This window comes from Oncorhynchus mykiss, unplaced genomic scaffold (genome assembly GCF_013265735.2).
Source record: "Oncorhynchus mykiss isolate Arlee unplaced genomic scaffold, USDA_OmykA_1.1 un_scaffold_144, whole genome shotgun sequence".
Taxonomy (NCBI): Eukaryota; Metazoa; Chordata; class Actinopteri; order Salmoniformes; family Salmonidae; genus Oncorhynchus; species Oncorhynchus mykiss.
In genome coordinates this window covers 1,012,016-1,031,494 of record NW_023493665.1, presented here as the reverse complement: position 1 = coordinate 1,031,494, position 19,479 = coordinate 1,012,016, and the positions used below count along the sequence as shown (strand labels likewise).

Sequence of the window (19,479 nt, the reverse complement as noted above, 5' to 3'; positions counted from 1 at the left end):
GGGTCTCCAGAGGTGAGGGTCAGGGTCTCCTGGGGTGAGGGTCACCAGGGGTGAGGGTCAGGGTCTCCAGGGGTGAGGGTCAGGGGTCAGGGTCTCCAGAGGTGAGGGGTACTTACTTGTCGTCAGGCAGGGCTGTAACATAAAAAGGCTGGGTAGCTCCAGGGGTCAGGGTCTCTAGGGGCCAGGGGTTACTTACTTGTCGTCAGGCAGGGCTGTAACATAAAAAGGCTGGGTAGCTCCAGGGGTCAGGGTCTCTAGGGGTGAGGGTCAGAGTCACCAGGGGTGAGGGTCAGGGTCACCAGGTACTTACTTGTCATCAGGCAGGGCTGTAACATAAAAAGGCTGGGTAGTTCCAGGGGTCAGGGTCTCTAGGGGTCAGGGGTTACTTACTTGTCGTCAGGCAGGGCTGTAACATAAAAAGGCTGGGTAGTTCCAGGGGTCAGGGTCTCTAGGGGTCAGGGGTTACTTACGTGTCGTCAGGCAGGGCTGTAACATAAAAAGGCTGGGTAGTTCCAGGGGTCAGGGTCTCTAGGGGTCAGGGGTTACTTACTTGTCGTCAGGCAGGGCTGTAACATAAAAAGGCTGGGTAGCTCCAGGGGTCAGGGTCTCTAGGGGTCAGGGGTTACTTACTTGTCGTCAGGCAGGGCTGTAACATAAAAAGGCTGGGTAGTTCCAGGGGTCAGGGTCTCTAGGGGTCAGGGGTTACTTACTTGTCGTCAGGCAGGGCTGTAACATAAAAAGGCTGGGTAGTACCAGGGGTCAGGGTTTCTAGGGGTCAGGGGTTACTTACTTGTCGTCAGGCAGGGCTGTAACATAAAAAGGCTGGGTAGTTCCAGGGGTCAGGGTCTCTAGGGGTCAGGGGTTACTTACTTGTCGTCAGGCAGGGCTGTAACATAAAAAGGCTGGGTAGCTCCAGGGGTCAGGGTCTCTAGGGGTCAGGGGTTACTTACTTGTCGTCAGGCAGGGCTGTAACATAAAAAGGCTGGGTAGCTCCAGGGGTCAGGGTCTCTAGGGGTCAGGGGTTACTTACTTGTCGTCAGGCAGGGCTGTAACATAAAAAGGCTGGGTAGCTCCAGGGGTCAGGGTCAGGGAGTTGGTTTTCTTCTTAGCCAAGAGGGCAGCGCGGTGAGACTCGTACACGTCCAGGGTCAGAGTAGTGGACAGACGGTGGGACACCACAAACGGAAGGTCCTTCAGACGCTCCAGCTCACTGGCCTGCTCATGACGCACCTGCAGACGCAGCGTGTAGTCACCTTTCTCTAGTTTCAGAGAGTACTGATGGAGAGAGAGAGGAGAGGAAGAGGAAGAGGAGAGGAGAGGAGAGGGGAGGGGAGGGGAGGAGAGGTAGAGGAGAGGTAGAGGAGAGGTAGAGGAGAGGAGAGGAGAGGTAGATGAGAGGTAGAGGAGAGGAGAGGAGAGGAGAGGTAGAGGAGAGGTAGAGGAGAGGAGAGGAGAGGAGAGGAGAGGGGAGGGGAGGGGAGGGGAGGGGAGGGGAGGGGGAGAGGAGAGGAGAGGAGAGGAGAGGAGAGGAGAGGAGAGGAGAGGAGAGGAGAGGAGAGGAGAGGAGAGGAGAGGAGAGGAGAGGAGAGGGGAGGAGAGGGGAGGAGAGGAGAGGAGAGATAGAGAGAAAGAGAGAAAGAGAGAGGAGAGAAAGAGAGAGAAGAGAGAAGAGAGGAGAGAAAGAGAGAGAAGAGAGGAGAGAGGAGAGGAGAGAAAGAGAGAGGAGATGAGAGAAAGAGAGGAGATGAGAGAAGAGAGAAAGAGAGGAGATGAGAGAAAGAGAGAGGAGAGAGAGAGGAGAGGGTAAACATACAACATTATAAAATCAATGTACACAAACATTCCTCCATGCAGATCTCCTCTAGAGCAGTAATGTTTTGGGGCTGTTGCTGGGCAACACGGACTTTCAACTCCCTCCAAAGATTTTCTATGGGGTTGAGATCTGGAGACTGGCTAGGCCACTCCAGGACCTTGAAATGCTTCTTACGAAGCCACTCCTTCGTTGCCCGGGCGGTGTGTTTGGGATCATTGTCATGCTGAAAGACCCAGCCATGTTTCATCTTCAATGCCCTTGCTGATGGAAGGAGGTTTTCACTCAAAATCTCACGATACATGGCCCCATTCATTCTTTCTTTTACACGGATCAGTTGTCCTGGTCCCTTTGCAGAAAAACAGCCCCAAAGCATGATGTTTCCACCCCCATGCTTCACAGTAGGCATGGTGTTCTTTGGATGCAACTTAGCATTCTTTGTCCTCCAAACACGACGAGTTGAGTTTTTACCAAAAAGTTATATTTTGGTTTCATCTGACCATATGACATTCTCCCAATCTTCTTCTGGATCATCCAAATGCTCTCTAGCAAACTTCAGACGGGCCTGGACATGTACTGGCTTAAGCAGGGGGACACGTCTGGCACTGCAGGATTTGAGTCCCTGGCGGCGTAGTGTGTTACTGATGGTAGGCTTTGTTACTTTGGTCCCAGCTCTCTGCAGGTCATTCACTAGGTTCCCCCGTGTGGTTCTGGGATTTTTGCTCACCGTTCTTGTGATCATTTTGATCCTACGGGGTGAGATCTTGCGTGGAGCCCCAGATCGAGGGAGATTATCAGTGGTCTTGTATGTCTTCCATTTCCTAATAATTGCTCCCACAGTTGATTTCTTCAAACCAAGCTGCTTACCTATTGCAGATTCAGTCTTCCCAGCCTGGTGCAGGTCTACAATTTTGTTTCTGGTGTCCTTTGACAGCTCTTTGGTCTTGGCCATAGTGGAGTTTGGAGTGTGACTGTTTGAGGTTGTGGACAGGTGTCTTTTATACTGATAACAACTTCAAACAGCTGCCATTAATACAGGTAACGAGTGGAGGACAGAGGAGCCTCTTAAAGAAGAAGTTACAGGTCTGTGAGAGCCAGAAATCTTGCTTGTTTATAGGTGACCAAATACTTATTTTCCAAATAAATTCATAAAAAATTCTACAATGTGATTTTCTGGATTTAAAAAAATCATTTTGTCTGTCATAGTTGAAGTGTACCTATGATGAAAATTACAGGCCTCTCTCATCTGTTTAAGTGGGAGAACTTGCACTATTGGTGGCTGACTAAATACTTTTTTGCCCCACTGTATATCAACGAATTGGCGAGGGCACTAGAACAGTCTGCAGCACCCGGCCTCACCCTACTAGAATCTGAAGTCAAATGTCTACTGTTTGCTGATACTTCTGTCACCAACCAAGGAGGGCCTACAGCAGCACCTAGATAGATTCTGGACCCTGACAGACCTGGGCCCTGACAGTAAATCTCAGTAAGACCAAAATAATGGTGTTCCAGAAAAGGTCCAGTCACCAGGACCACAAATACAAATTCCATCTAGACAACGTTGCCATGTAGCAGTGGTTCCCAAACTGGGGTATGTACCCCCAGGGGTACGTACCACGCCGTCAGGGGTACGAGTGTGTGGTAGGAGTCTCTAGGGACCAGTAGTCTCTTCTAATGTTGTGGTTACTACCTGGTGTGGTAGGAGTCTAGAGACCAGTAGTCTCTTCTAATGTTGTGGTTACTACCTGGTGTGGTAGGAGTCTAGAGAGACCAGTAGTCTCTTCTAATGTTGTGGTTACTACCTAGTGTGGTAGGAGTCTAGAGAGACCAGTAGTCTCTTCTAATGTTGTGGTTACTACCTAGTGTGGTAGGAGTCTAGAGAGACCAGTAGTCTCTTCTAATGTTGTGGTTACTACCTGGTGTGGTAGGAGTCTAGAGAGACCAGTAGTCTCTTCTAATGTTGTGGTTACTACCTGGTGTGGTAGGAGTCTAGAGACCAGTAGTCTCTTCTAATGTTGTGGTTACTACCTGGTGTGGTAGGAGTCTAGAGACCAGTAGTCTCTTCTAATGTTGTGGTTACTACCTGGTGTGGTAGGAGTCTCCAGAGCCCAGCAGTCTCTTATAATGTTGTGGTTACTACCTGGTGTGGTAGGAGTCTCCAGAGCCCAGCAGTCTCTTGTTCTGGTTGTATCATGGTTATATCATGGTTGTGTTGTGGTTATATCATGGTTGTGTTGTGGTTATATCATGGTTGTGTTGTGGTTACTACCTGGTGTGGGTAGGCGTCTCCAGAGCCCAGTAGTCTCTTGTTCTGGTTGTATCATGGTTATATCATGGTTGTGTTGTGGTTATATCATGGTTGTGTTGTGGTTATATCATGGTTGTGTTGTGGTTATATCATGGTTGTGTTGTGGTTATATCATGGCTGTGTTGTGGTTATATCATGGTTGTGTTGTGGTTATATCATGGTTGTGTTGTGGTTATATCATGGCTGTGTTGTGGTTATATCATGGTTGTGTTGTGGTTATATCATGGTTGTGTTGTGGTTATATCATGGTTGTGTTGTGGTTATATCATGGTTGTGTTGTGGTTATATCATGGTTGTGTTGTGGTTATATCATGGCTGTGTTGTGGTTATATCATGGTTGTGTTGTGGTTATATCATGGTTGTGTTGTGGTTATATCATGGTTGTGTTGTGGTTATATCATGGTTGTGTTGTGGTTATATCGTGGTTGTGTTGTGGTTATATCGTGGTTGTGTTGTGGTTAAATCGTGGTTGTATTATGGTTATATCATGGTTGTATTATGGTTATATCATGGTTGAGTTGTGGTTATATCATGGTTGTGTTGTGGTTATATCATGGTTGTGTTGTGGTTATATCATGGTTGTGTTGTGGTTATATCATGGTTGTATTATGGTTATATCATGGTTGAGTTGTGGTTATATCATGGTTGTATTATGGTTGTATTATGGTTATATCATGGTTGTGTAGTGGTCATATTGTGGTTGTGTTGTGGTTATATCATGGTTGTATTATGGTTATATCATGGTTGAGTTGTGGTTATATCATGGTTGTGTTGTGGTTGTATTATAGTTATATCATGGTTGTGTTGTGGTTACTACCTGGTGTGGGTAGGCGTCTCCAGAGCCCAGTAGTCTCTTGTTCTGGTCAAACAGCATCCAGAGCTGAGAGTCAAACTCTGATTCATACAACTGGTCACACAGTACTGGACAGCTGGGGGTCACCTCTCCTGACTTAGGCTGGGGAGAGAGGTAGAGGTCAGACACACAGTACTGGAAAGCTGGGGGTCACCTCTCCTGACTTAGGCTGGGGAGAAAGGTAGAGAGGTCAGACACACAGTACTGGACAGCTGGGGAGAGGTAGAGAGGTAGAGAGGTCAGACACACAGTACTGGACAGCTGGGGGTCATCTCTCCTGACTTAGGCTGGGGAGAGAGGTAGAGAGGTCAGACACACAGTACTGGACAGCTGGGGAGAGAGGTAGAGAGGTCAGACACACAGTACTGGACAGCTGGGGGTCACCTTTCCTGACTTAGGCTGGGGAGAGGTAGAGAGGTCACACACACAGTACTGGACAGCTGGGGAGAGAGGTAGAGAGGTCAGACACACAGTACTGGACAGCTGGGGAGAGAGGTAGAGAGGTCAGACACAGTACTGGACAGCTGGGGAGAGAGGTAGAGAGGTCAGACACACAGTACTGGACAGCTGGGGAGAGAGGTAGAGAGGTAGAGAGGTCAGACACAGTACTGGACAGCTGGGGAGAGAGGTAGAGAGGTCACACACACAGTACTGGACAGCTGGGGAGAGAGGTAGAGAGGTCAGACACACAGTACTGGACAGCTGGGGAGAGAGGTAGAGAGGTAGAGAGGTCAGACACAGTACTGGACAGCTGGGGAGAGAGGTAGAGAGGTCAGACACACAGTACTGGACAGCTGGGGAGAGAGGTAGAGAGGTAGAGAGGTCAGACAGTACTGGACAGCTGGGGAGAGAGGTAGAGAGTTCAGACACACAGCACTGGACAGCTGGGGAGAGAGGTAGAGAGGTCAGACACAGTACTAGACAGCTGGGGAGAGAGGTAGAGAGGTCAGACACACAGTACTGGACAGCTGGGGAGAGAGGTAGAGAGGTAGAGAGGTCAGACACACAGTACTGGACAGCTGGGGAGAGAGGTCAGACACACAGCACTGGACAGCTGGGGAGAGAGGTAGAGAGGTAGAGAGGTCAGACACAGTACTAGACAGCTGGGGAGAGAGGTAGAGAGGTAGAGAGGTCACACACACCAAACAGAGGTGTATAATACAACTTAGACACTCTCACCTGGTGGAAGCTGTAGGTGAGGATGATTTCGTAGAGTTGTCTGTTGTTGGGGAGGACATCTCTGTGACCCAGGGCCTTGATCTTAGAACTCAGAGGTCTGGAAGGAAACAGACAGTTAGATGGGATGCTTGGGGATAGATGCTGTGGGTTAGACTCTGTACACTGAGACGATCTGTCAGGACTAGATGGGATGCTTGGGGATAGATGCTGTGGGTTAGACTCTGTATACTGAGACGATCTGTCAGGACTAGATGGGATGCTTGGGGATAGATGCTGTGGGTTAGACTCTGTATACTGAGACGATCTGTCAGGACTAGATGGGATGCTTGGGGATAGATGCTGTGGGTTAGACTCTGTACACAGACGATCTGTCAGGACTAGATGGGATGCTTGTGGATAGATGCTGTGGGTTAGACTCTGTACACTGAGACGATCTGTCAGGACTAGATGGGATGTTTCCTTCTGAGAGGATGGAGACATAGAAGCTGAGAGTTTCCTTCTGAGAGGATGGAGACGTAGAAGCTGAGAGTTTCCTTCTGAGAGGATGGAGACGGAGAAGCTGAGAGTTTCCTTCTGAGAGGATGGAGAAGCTGAGAGTTTCCTTCTGAGAGGATGGAGATGTAGAAGCTGAGAGTTTCCTTCTGAGAGGATGGAGAAGCTGAGAGTTTCCTTCTGAGAGGATGGAGACGGAGAAGCTGAGAGTTTCCTTCTGAGAGGATGGAGACATAGAAGCTGAGAGTTTCCTTCTGAGAGGATGGAGACATAGAAGCTGAGAGTTTCCTTCTGAGAGTTTCCTCCTGAGAGGATGGAGACGGAGAAGCTGAGAGTTTCCATCTGAGAGGATGGAGACATAGAAGCTGAGAGTTTCCTTCTGAGAGGATGGAGACATAGAAGCTGAGAGTTTCCTTCTGAGAGTTTCCTCCTGAGAGGATGGAGACGGAGAAGCTGAGAGTTTCCTCACAGAAACGAACACGTTTGAACACAGAAGTTAATCACGAAGCTGACCAGATTAGTGACTAATGTAACCCGGTATATATATCAGACTGTAGGTGGTGGGTAGAGGAGTAGGTAGGGGGTTGTATTTGGAGACATATGTCCCAGTGTGGCTGCACACAGATCTTCAGAGTGACCCTGGGAGAAACGTGTGGGTGTGTGTATCTCTTTAGTTTTGTACCTGAGTGGCTGGACCCAAGTCTTCAGGGTGATGCTGGGAGAAACGTCCTCGTACCTCAGGGGAGAGGACACCTCAAAACTAGTCACGCCGTCTGATGCATGCTGGGTGAGACAAAATCATGAGTCAGAAAAGGAAAATACTTTTGGTCGTAAAACTGGTCCCACAACACAGAGGAGTGTGTTCCTGCTGTGGTATAGTTTTGTTTTCAGACCCCTTGACCTTTTTCCATATTTTGTTACATTACAGCCTTATTCTAACATGATTAAACTAGCTCCAACAGTGCAGTAGTAATACTGCAGATAAGACAAGGTGATTTAGGCCTTTCTAGATTTAGGTATTGTGATGTCATTATGGGGTATTGTGATGTCATCATGGGGTATTGTGATGTCATCATGGGGTATTGTGTGTAGATTGAGGGAAAACAATTATAGGTGGTGTGTAGAGAGAGGTGAGGTGAGGTGTAGAGGTGAGGTGAGGGTGTGTAGAGGTGAGGTGGTGTCTAGAGGTGAGGTGGTATCTAGAGGTGGTATATACTAACTATGTGTAGAGATGAGGGGAGGTGTATATACTCACTATGTGTAGAGGTGAGATGGTATCTAGAGGTGGTATATACTAACTATGTGTAGAGGTGACGGTGAGGTGGTGTGTAGAGGTGAGGTGGTGTGTAGACGTGAGGTGAGGGTGAGGTGGTGTGTAGAGGTGAGGTGGTGTGTAGACGTGAGGTGAGGGTGAGGTGGTGTGTAGAGGTGAGGTGGTGTGTAGAGGTGAGGTGGTGTGTAGACGTGAGGTGAGGGTGAGGTGGTGTGTAGAGGTGAGGTGGTGTGTAGAGGTGAGGTGGTGTGTAGACGTGAGGTGAGGGTGAGGTGGTGTGTAGAGGTGAGGTGGTGTGTAGAGGTGAGGTGGTGTGTAGAGGTGAGGTGGTGTGTAGAGGTGAGGTGGTGTGTATACACTCACTATGTGTAGAGGTGAGGGTGAGGTGGTGTGTAGAGGTGAGGTGGTGTGTAGAGGTGAAGTGGTGTGTAGAGGTGAGGTGGTGTGTAGAGGTGAGGTGTATATACTCACTATGTGTAGAGGTGAGGGTGAGGTGGTGTGTAGAGGTGAGGTGGTGTGTAGAGGTGAAGTGGTGTGTAGAGGTGAGGGGGTGTGTAGAGGTGAGGGTGAGGTGGTGTGTAGAGGTGAGGTGGTGTGTAGAGGTGAGGTGAGGTGTATATACTCACTATGTGTAGAGGTGAGGTTGAGGTGGTGTGTAGAGGTGAGGTGAGGTGTATATACTTACTATGTGTAGAGGTGAGGGTGAGGTGGTGTGTAGAGGTGAGGTGGTGTGTAGAGGTGAGGTGGTGTGTATATACTCACTATGTGTAGAGGTGAGAGTGAGGTGGTGTGTAGAGGTGAGGTGGTGTGTAGAGGTGAGGTGGTGTGTATATACTCACTATGTGTAGAGGTGAGGTGGTGTGTAGAGGTGAGGTGGTGTGTAGAGGTGAGGTGAGGTGTATATACTCACTATGTGTAGAGGTGAGGTGGTGTGTAGAGGTGAGGTGTATATACTCACTATGTGTAGAGGTGACGGTGAGATGGTGTGTAGAGGTGAGATGGTGTGTAGAGGTGAGGTGGTGTGTAGAGGTGAGGTGGTGTGTATATACTCACTATGTGTAGAGGTGAGATGGTGTGTAGAGGTGAGATGGTGTGTAGAGGTGAGGTGGTGTGTAGAGGTGAGGTGTATATACTCACTAGGTGTAGAGGTGACGGTGAGGTGGTGTGTAGAGGTGAGATGGTGTGTAGAGGTGAGGTGGTGTGTAGAGGTGAGATGAGGTGTATATACTCACTATGTGTAGAGGTGAGGTTGAGGTGGTGCGTAGAGGTGAGGTGAGGTGTATATACTCACTATGTGTAGAGGTGAGGGTGAGGTGGTGTGTAGAGGTGAGGTGAGGTGTATATACTCACTATGTGTAGAGGTGAGGTTGAGGTGGTGTGTAGAGGTGAGGTGAGGTGTATATACTCACTATGTGTAGAGGTGACAGTGAGGTGGTGTGTAGAGGTGAGGTGGTGTGTAGAGGTGAGGTGTATATACTCACTATGTGTAGAGGTGAGGGTGAGGTGGTGTGTAGAGGTGAGGTGGTGTGTAGAGGTGAGGTGGTGTGTATATACTCACTATGTGTAGAGGTGAGGGTGAGGTGGTGTGTAGAGGTGAGGTGGTGTGTAGAGGTGAGGTGGTGTGTAGAGGTGAGGTGGTGTGTAGAGGTGAGGTGTATATACTCACTATGTGTAGAGGTGAGGGTGAGGTGGTGTGTAGAGGTGAGGTGGTGTGTAGAGGTGAGGTGGTGTGTAGAGGTGAGGTGAGGTGTATATACTCACTATGTGTAGAGGTGAGGGTGAGGTGGTGTGTAGAGTTGAGGTGAGGTGTATATACTCACTATGTGTAGAGGTGAGGGTGAGGTGGTGTGTAGAGTTGAGGTGAGGTGTATATACTCACTATGTGTAGAGGTGAGGGTGAGGTGGTGTGTAGAGGTGAGGGTGAGGTGGTGTGTAGAGGTGAGGGGGTGTGTAGAGGTAACGGTGAGGTGGTGTGTAGAGGTGAGATGGTGTGTAGAGGTGAGGTGAGGTGTATATACTCACTATGTGTAGAGGTGAGGGTGAGGTGGTGTGTAGAGGTGAGGGTGAGGTGGTGTGTAGAGGTGAGGGGGTGTGTAGAGGTGACGGTGAGGTGGTGTGTAGAGGTGAGGTGGTGTGTAGAGGTGAGGTGAGGTGTATATACTCACTATGTGTAGAGGTGAGGGTGAGGTGGTGTGTAGAGGTGAGGTGGTGTGTAGAGGTGAGGTGAGGTGTATATACTCACTATGTGTAGAGGTGAGGGTGAGATGGTGTGTAGAGGTGAGGGGGTGTGTAGAGGTGACGGTGAGGGGGTGTGTAGAGGTGACGGTGAGGTGGTGTGTAGAGGTGAGGTGGTGTGTAGAGGTGAGGTGAGGTGTATATACTCACTATGTGTAGAGGTGAGGGTGAGGTGGTCAGGCCGTGGAAGGAGATGCTGTAGTCAACGGTGACGTCACCAAGGCTGGCCCACCACCGGGCGACACATAACTCTACTGTCCTCCCTGACTAGAGAGAGACACTCAGTCAAAACAGCATCACATAACTCTACTGTCCTCCCCGACTAGAGAGGAGACACTCAGTCAAAACAGCATCACAGAGACACATAACTCTACTGTCCTCCCTGACTAGAGAGGAGAGACACTCAGTCAAAACAGCATCACATAACTCTACTGTCCTCCCTGACTAGAGAGGAGAGACACTCAGTCAAAACAGCATCACATAACTCTACTGTCCTCCCCGACTAGAGAGGAGACACTCAGTCAAAACAGCATCACAGAGACACATAACTCTACTGTCCTCCCTGACTAGAGGAGAGACACTCAGTCAAAACAGCATCACATAACTCTACTGTCCTCCCTGACTAGAGAGGAGAGACACTCAGTCAAAACAGCATCACAGAGACACATAACTCTACTGTCCTCCCTGACTAGAGAGGAGAGACACTCAGTCAAAACAGCATCACAGAGACACATAACTCTACTGTCCTCCCTGACTAGAGAGGAGAGACACTCAGTCAAAACAGCATCACATAACTCTACTGTCCTCCCCGACTAGAGAGGAGAGACACTCAGTCAAAACAGCATCACATAACTCTACTGTCCTCCCTGACTAGAGAGGAGAGACACTCAGTCAAAACAGCATCACATAACTCTACTGTCCTCCCTGACTAGAGAGGAGAGACACTCAGTCAAAACAGCATCACATAACTCTACTGTCCTCCCCGACTAGAGAGGAGACACTCAGTCAAAACAGCATCACAGAGACACATAACTCTACTGTCCTCCCTGACTAGAGGAGAGACACTCAGTCAAAACAGCATCACATAACTCTACTGTCCTCCCTGACTAGAGAGGAGAGACACTCAGTCAAAACAGCATCACAGAGACACATAACTCTACTGTCCTCCCTGACTAGAGAGGAGAGACACTCAGTCAAAACAGCATCACAGAGACACATAACTCTACTGTCCTCCCTGACTAGAGAGGAGAGACACTCAGTCAAAACAGCATCACATAACTCTACTGTCCTCCCCGACTAGAGAGGAGAGACACTCAGTCAAAACAGCATCACATAACTCTACTGTCCTCCCTGACTAGAGAGGAGAGACACTCAGTCAAAACAGCATCACATAACTCTACTGTCCTCCCTGACTAGAGAGGAGAGACACTCAGTCAAAACAGCATCACATAACTCTACTGTCCTCCCCGACTAGAGAGGAGACACTCAGTCAAAACAGCATCACAGAGACACATAACTCTACTGTCCTCCCTGACTAGAGAGGAGAGACACTCGGTCAAAACAGCATCACATAACTCTACTGTCCTCCCTGACTAGAGAGGAGAGACACTCAGTCAAAACAGCATCACAGAGACACATAACTCTACTGTCCTCCCTGACTAGAGAGGAGAGACACTCAGTCAAAACAGCATCACAGAGACACATAACTCTACTGTCCTCCCTGACTAGAGAGGAGAGACACTCAGTCAAAACAGCATCACATAACTCTACTGTCCTCCCCGACTAGAGAGGAGAGACACTCAGTCAAAACAGCATCACATAACTCTACTGTCCTCCCTGACTAGAGAGGAGAGACACTCAGTCAAAACAGCATCACAGAGACCACCTGGATATATTGTGTTTGTTTCATAGGGCTGATCCCATTTAGTCCCCTGGTCTATTGTTTCCTAGGGCTGATCCCATTTAGTCCCCTGGCCTATTGTTTCCTAGGACTGATCCCATTTAGTCCCCTGGTCTATTGTTTCATAGGGATGATCCCAATTAGTCCCCTGGTCTATTGTTTCCTAGGACTGATCCCATTTAGTCCCCTGGTCTATTGTTTACTAGGGCTGATACCATTTAGTCCCCTGGTCTATTGTTTCCTAGGGCTGGTCCCATTTAGTCCCCTGGTCTATTGTTTCCTAGGGCTGATCCCATTTAGTCCACTGGTCTATTGTTCACTAGGGCTGATCCCATTTAGTCCACTGGTCTATTGTTCACTAGGGCTGATCCCATTTAGTCCCCTGGTCTATTGTTTCCCAGGGATGATCCCATTTAGTCCCCTGGTCTATTGTTTCCTAGGGCTGATCCCATTTAGTCCACTGGTCTATTGTTTCCTAGGGCTGATCCCATTTAGTCCCCTGGTCTATTGTTTACTAGGGCTGATCCCATTTAGTCCCCTGGTCTATTGTTTCCTAGGGCTAATCCCATTTAGTCCCCTGGTCTATTGTTTCCTAGGGCTGATCCCATTTAGTCCCCTGGTCATTTGATTGGTCGATAGGCTGTTGGTCGACCGAGATCTTTTTAGTCGATCAGACGCCTCTCTGATTCACGCCTGTCTCAGTAGAGTCTGATTGGACTAATCCATTATAGAGGCCTGTCTCAGTGGACTAATCCATTGTAGAGGCCTGTCTGAGTGGACTAATCCATTGTAGAGGCCTGTCTGAGTGGACTAATCCATTGTAGAGACCTGTCTGAGTGGACTAATCCATTGTAGAGGCCTGTCTGAGTGGACTAATCCATTGTAGAGGCCTGTCTGAGTGGACTAATCCATTATAGAGGCCTGTCTGAGTGGACTAATCCTTTGCGGAGGCCTGTCTCAGTGGACTAATCCATTGTAGAGGCCTGTCTGAGCGGACTAATCCATTGTAGAGTCCTGTCTCAGTGGACTAATCCATTGTAGAGGCCTGTCTCAGTGGACTAATCCATTGTAGAGGCCTGTCTGAGAGGACTAATCCATTGTAGAGGCCTGTCTGAGCGGACTAATCCATTGTAGAGGCCTGTCTGAGTGGACTAATCCATTGTAGAGGCCTGTCTCAGTGGACTAATCCATTGTAGAGGCCTGTCTGAGTGGACTAATCCATTATAGAGGCCCGTCTGAGTGGACTAATCCATTGTAGAGGCCTGTCTGAGTGGACTAATCCATTGTAGAGACCTGTCTGAGTGGACTAAACCATTATAGAGGCCTGTCTGAGTGGACTAATCCATTGTGGAGGCCTGTCTCAGTGGACTAATCCATTGTAGAGGCCTGTCTGAGCGGACTAATCCATTGTAGAGGCCTGTCTGAGTGGACTAATCCATTGTAGAGGCCTGTCTCAGTGGACTAATCCATTGTAGAGGCCTGTCTGAGTGGACTAATCCATTGTAGAGGCCTGTCTGAGTGGACTAATCCATCCTGACCCTGATTACACATAGAAGTCGGTCTATAGACTACCTGGCCCTAATTAAACATAGAAGTAGGTCTATAGGCTACCTGATTACACATAGAAGTAGACCTATAGACTACCTGGCCTGATTACACATAGAAGTAGACCTACAGACTACCTGGCCTGATGACACATAGAAGTAGACCTATAGACTACCTGATGACACATAGAAGTAGACCTATAGACTACCTGATTACACATAGAAGTAGACCTATAGACTACCTGATGACACATAGAAGTAGACCTATAGACTACCTGATGACACATAGAAGTAGACCTATAGACTACCTGATTACACATAGAAGTAGACCTATAGACTACCTGACTACCCCTCATCCCTGGTGTAAATTAGACCTCTCTGATTACTACTCATCCCTGGTGTAAATTAGACCTACCTGATTACCGCTCATCCCTGGTGTAAATTAGACCTCCCTGATTACTGCTCATCCCTGGTGTAAATTAGACCTACCTGATTACCGCTCATCCCTGGTGTAAATTAGACCTCCCTGATTACTGCTCATCCCTGGTGTAAATTAGACCTACCTGATTACTGCTCATCCCTGGTGTAAATTAGACCTACCTGATTACTGCTCATCCCTGGTGTAAATTAGACCTACCTGATTACTGCTCATCCCTGGTGTAAATTAGACCTACCTGATTACCGCTCATCCCTGGTGTAAATTAGACCTCCCTGATTACTGCTCATCCCTGGTGTAAATTAGACCTACCTGATTACTGCTCATCCCTGGTGTAAATTAGACCTACCTGATTACCGCTCATCCCTGGTGTAAATTAGACCTCCCTGATTACTGCTCATCCCTGGTGTAAATTAGACCTACCTGATTACCGCTCATCCCTGGTGTAAATTAGACCTCCCTGATTACTGCTCATCCCTGGTGTAAATTAGACCTACCTGATTACTGCTCATCCCTGGTGTAAATTAGACCTACCTGACTACAGTTGTGTGTCTGAAGATCAATGGCCCAAAGTGTGAGACTAAGTTAATAGTTGATACAATGTTTCTAGTTCCTTGCAGACAGGCCATGTGTAGACAATGTGATTTATAGGATAGTTATTTTTAAATCAGGTTATTTTCTATCTGTGGGCTGGTTTTTATTTGTTGGTTTCATGTCGGCTGTTTTTACATAGTTGGTAATGGGAATAGAAGTTACTTTTCAGGTTTGTATCATTTTCATTTAGATTTGATGAACCACATGACATTAATTTTGAGATACGAAGACGTTATTATAAATTAAAATGAAACTATTACATGAAAATCATATTGCAGATCAGTAGAAACGGTAACTTGGCACTCCACATGGAAAAGGCAGCCGACCGCTGGTGTAGCCAGTTACCGGTAACTACGGGAGCCTGACGGTAACTTCCGGAGCGTACCGGTAACTTCCGGAGCGTAACGGTAACTTCCGGAGCGTAACGGTAACTTCCGGAGCGTACCGGTAACTTCCGGAGCGTACCGGTAACTTCCAGAGCGTACCGGTAACTTCCGGAGCGTACCGGTAACTTCCGGAGCGTACCGGTAACTTCCGGAGCGTACCGGTAACTTCCGGAGCGTACCAGTAACTTCCGGAGCGTACCGGTAACTTCCGGAGCGTACCGGTAACTTCCGGAGCGTAACGGTAACTTCCGGAGCGTACCGGTAACTTCCGGAGCGTAACGGTAACTTCCGGAGCGTACCGGTAACTTCCGGAGCGTACCAGTAACTTCCGGAGCGTACCGGTAGCAGGAGGAGGGGCAGGGAACAAGTTATTTTCTCCTATATTGATCTCTGGCTCCCTCTTTAGTAATTTGTGTGTCTTCAGTTTTAATGGCAGTGCTTAAAGCATCAGACAGGCTCAGTAGCCTACAGTACCAGGTACTGTACCTACAGCTGATTCCATTCAAACAGGATGTTCTTAGAAATTGAAAAAAAAACTAGTTTTAACATTTCTACCAATCGATTGGTCGAAAGAACAGACGACTCGGTCGACCAAAACAAAACATGTTTTTAGTCGGGGACAGCTCTATTGTTTACACACATATTGTTGACTGCTTCTTATGAAATATATACTGGGGTTGACTGACTGGTTGACTGACTGACTGGTTGACTGACTGACTGGTTGACTGGTTGACTGACTGACTGACTGACTGACTGACTGAGTGACTGAGTGACTGACTGAGTGACTGACTGACTGTTTGATTGACTGATGATTGACTGATTGAGTGACTGACTGATTGATTTATTTATTGACTGACTGATTGAGTGACTGTTTGATTGACTGAGTGACTGTTTGATTGACTGATAGATTGAGTGAGTGAGTGAGTGAGTGAGTGAGTGAGTGAGTGACTGACTGACTGACTGACTGACTGATTGACTGATTGCTTGACTAACTGACTGACTGACTGATTGATTGACTGACTGATTGATTGAGTGCGAGTCAGTACCAGGACAGGGAAAGCTTCAGTCAGGGAGCTCTTCTCCAGCAGAGAGGAGAACTTGACTGATTGATTGAGTGACTGATTGATTGAGTGACTGATTGATTGAGTGAGAGTCAGTACCAGGACAGGGAAAGCTTCAGTCAGGGAGCTCTTCTCCAGCAGAGAGGAGAACTTGTAGAACTCGTTGGCTCTGTAAGCTCTCTGCTTCACCAGGTGGACCGCATGGAGGACAAACTTAGAGGACACGTCCCCACTCTGAGACGTCAATGTTATCTCTGGAGGGGGGAGGAGAGAGACGGAGAGGGGGAAGAGATGGAGAGAGGGGGGAGAGAGAGGGAGAGGGGGGAGACAGGGGGAGGGGGGGGAGGGAGAGAGAGAGAGAGAGAGAGAGAGAGAGAGAGAGATAGAGAGAGAGATGGAGAGGGGAGGGAGAGAGAGAGATGGAGAGGGGGGAGAGATGGGGAGGGGGGGAGAGGGGGAGGAGAGAGACGGAGAGGGGGGAGAGATGGAGAGGGGGAGGGGAGAGAGAGAGAGATGGAGAGGGGGAGAGATGGAGGAGAGAGAGATGGAGAGGGGGGAGAGAGAGGGAGAGGGGGGAGAGAGAGATGGAGAGGGGGAGAGGGGGAGATAGAGATGGAGAGGGGGGAGAGAGAGGGGGGGAGAGAGAGATGGAGAGGAGAGAGAGAGAGGGGGGGTAGAGAGAGAGATGGAGAGGGGAGAGAGAGAGGGGGGGTAGAGAGAGAGGGGGGGTAGAGAGAGAGATGGAGAGGGGGAGAGAGAGAGAGGGGGGTAGAGAGAGAGGGGGGGGTAGAGAGAGAGATGGAGAGGGGGAGAGAGAGAGGGGGGGGTAGAGAGCAATTGAGAGGGGGGAGAGAGGGGGGGGTAGAGAGAGATGGAGAGGGGGAGAGAGAGAGAGAGGGGGAGAGAGAGAGAGAGAGAGAGGGGAGAGAGAGGGGGGGGCAAAAGAGGTGAGATACATTTGACAAATCTTTCTTTTGGGTGCGATACAGATAATATTACCCATTATATAATCACACACACACAGACACACACACACACGCACCTGCCCAGGAGGCTCCCCGTGGAACCGTGATGAAGTGTCGTCGAATCTGTCCTGGTCTGAAGTGGACATCTGTGAACAGAACCTCCTGACTGTGGCCCTCAGGAACTCTACAGAGAGACAGGGGACATCTGTGAACAGAACCTCCTGACTGTGGCCCTCAGGAACTCTACAGAGAGACAGGGGACATCTGTGAACAGAACCTCCTGACTGTGGCCCTCAGGAACTCTACAGAGAGACAGGGGACATACCGTACTCAGGACAACACAATACCATTCACTAGACTAGAGCAGAGAGACAGGGGACATACCGTACTCAGGACAACACCATTCACTAGGCTTGAGCAGAGACACAGGGGACATACCATACTCAGGACAACACAACACCATTCACTAGACTAGAGCAGAGAGACAGGGGACATACCGTACTCAGGACAACACCATTCACTAGGCTTGAGCAGAGACACAGGGGACATACCGTACTCAGGACAACACAACACCATTCACTAGGCTAGAGCAGAGAGACAGGGGACATACCGTACTCAGGACAACACAACACCATTCACTAGGCTTGGGGCGGTATGCAGATTGTCAAACTGACCGTGTACCATACCGGGATATCCGGTAATACCGACATTAAACACAAGGGGGCGCCATTTTCAAATCCCATTGGAGTTTCTGTAGCCTGAAGGTTAGCAATGCTAACAAGTACATGTAAAATCCCGTGGGAGTTTCTGTAGCCTGAAGGTTAGCAATGCTAACAAGTACATGTAAAATCCCATTGGAGTTTCTGTAGTCTGAAGGTTAGCAATGCTAACAAGTACATGTAAAATCCCGTGGGAGTTTCTGTAGCCTGAAGGTTAGCAATGCTAACAAGTACATGTAAAATCCCATTGGAGTTTCTGCAGCCTGAAGGTTAGCAATGCTAACAAGTACATGTAAAATCCCATTGGATTTTCTGTAGTCTGAAGGTTAGCAATGCTAACAAGTACATGTAAAATCCCATTGGAGTTTCTGCAGCCTGAAGGTTAGCAATGCTAACAAGTACATGTAAAATCCCATGGGAGTTTCTGTAGCCTGAAGGTTAGCAATGCTAACAAGTACATGTAAAATCCCGTGGGAGTTTCTGTAGCCTGAAGGTTAGCAATGCTAACAAGTACATGTAAAATCCCGTGGGAGTTTCTGTAGCCTGAAGGTTAGCAATGCTAACAAGTACATGTAAAATCCCATGGGAGTTTCTGTAGCCTGAAGGTTAGCAATGCTAACAAGTACATGTAAAATCCCATTTAGGAAGAAGCTAAACACGTAGCTAGATAGCTAACTAGCTACTGAACTCAACACATTTTAAACAGTTCCACTTTAATAGTTGTAAGATATCTAGCTGGTAAAAACATTTAGTCGTGCATGACCATCCCGTAAATTAGATCACCTGACGCGTTCTGCACGACAGTGACAGGTCACCGGTCTCCGGTCTCCGGTCACCGGTCTCCGGTCGTCGTGCGTTTTTAAAAACCAAAACACAACCGGTTCATAATGAAACATCATGGTGAAATGCAGAACGGAAAACGCTTATCGCCTAAAGTTATTGAGCCGAGTTGACTGCAGGTCATTTCCTCCGAAAAGTAGATCCAAAATATCAACGTTTAGAGAAACATCTACAATATAAATATAGTTTCAACAGGTATTGAAAAACCACGTCGTTTCCTGATACCCCCAGGTACATCCGGGATACCGCCCAAACCTACCACTCACTCCTAAACAAACAACGGTCACACACAGAACTATTGAAACCACGTCGTTTCCTGATACCCCCAGGTACATCCGGGATACCGCCCAAACCTACCACTCACTCCTAAACAAACAACGGTCAAACACAGAACTATTGAAACCACGTCGTTTCCTGATACCCCCAGGTACATCCGGGATACCGCCCAAACCTACCACTCACTCCTAAACAAACAACGGTCACACACACAGAACTATTGAAACCACGTCGTTTCCTGATACCCCCAGGTACATCCGGGATACCGCCCAAACCTACCACTCACTCCTAAACAAACAACGGTCACACACACAGAACTATTGAAACCACGTCGTTTCCTGATACCCCCAGGTACATCCGGGATACCGCCCAAACCTACCACTCACTCCTAAACAAACAACGGTCACACACACAGAACTATTGAAACCACGTTGTTTCCTGATACCCCCAGGTACATCCGGGATACCGCCCAAACCTACCACTCACTCCTAAACAAACAACGGTCACACACAGAACTATTGAAACCACGTCGTTTCCTGATACCCCCAGGTACATCCGGGATACCGCCCAAACCTACCACTCACTCCTAAACAAACAACGGTCAAACA

At 48.4% G+C, this 19,479-nt stretch overlaps 1 protein-coding gene across 3 annotated transcripts in view; it reads right to left on the bottom strand.

Annotated features, from left to right (window-relative positions):
* Positions 1–19,479, bottom strand: part of tpp2 (tripeptidyl peptidase 2) — a 66,706-nt gene that overhangs the window by 14,804 nt on the left and 32,423 nt on the right. For all 3 annotated transcript variants that reach the window (XM_036972352.1, XM_036972353.1, XM_036972354.1), the window contains 7 exons: positions 17,114–17,220; positions 16,171–16,325; positions 10,301–10,417; positions 7,325–7,425; positions 6,151–6,247; positions 4,936–5,073; positions 1,031–1,275 (listed from right to left, as the gene is read on the bottom strand). In XM_036972352.1, coding sequence (XP_036828247.1) covers positions 1,031–1,275; positions 4,936–5,073; positions 6,151–6,247; positions 7,325–7,425; positions 10,301–10,417; positions 16,171–16,325; positions 17,114–17,220 — 960 coding nt within the window. The remainder of the gene's footprint in view (positions 1–1,030; positions 1,276–4,935; positions 5,074–6,150; positions 6,248–7,324; positions 7,426–10,300; positions 10,418–16,170; positions 16,326–17,113; positions 17,221–19,479) is intronic.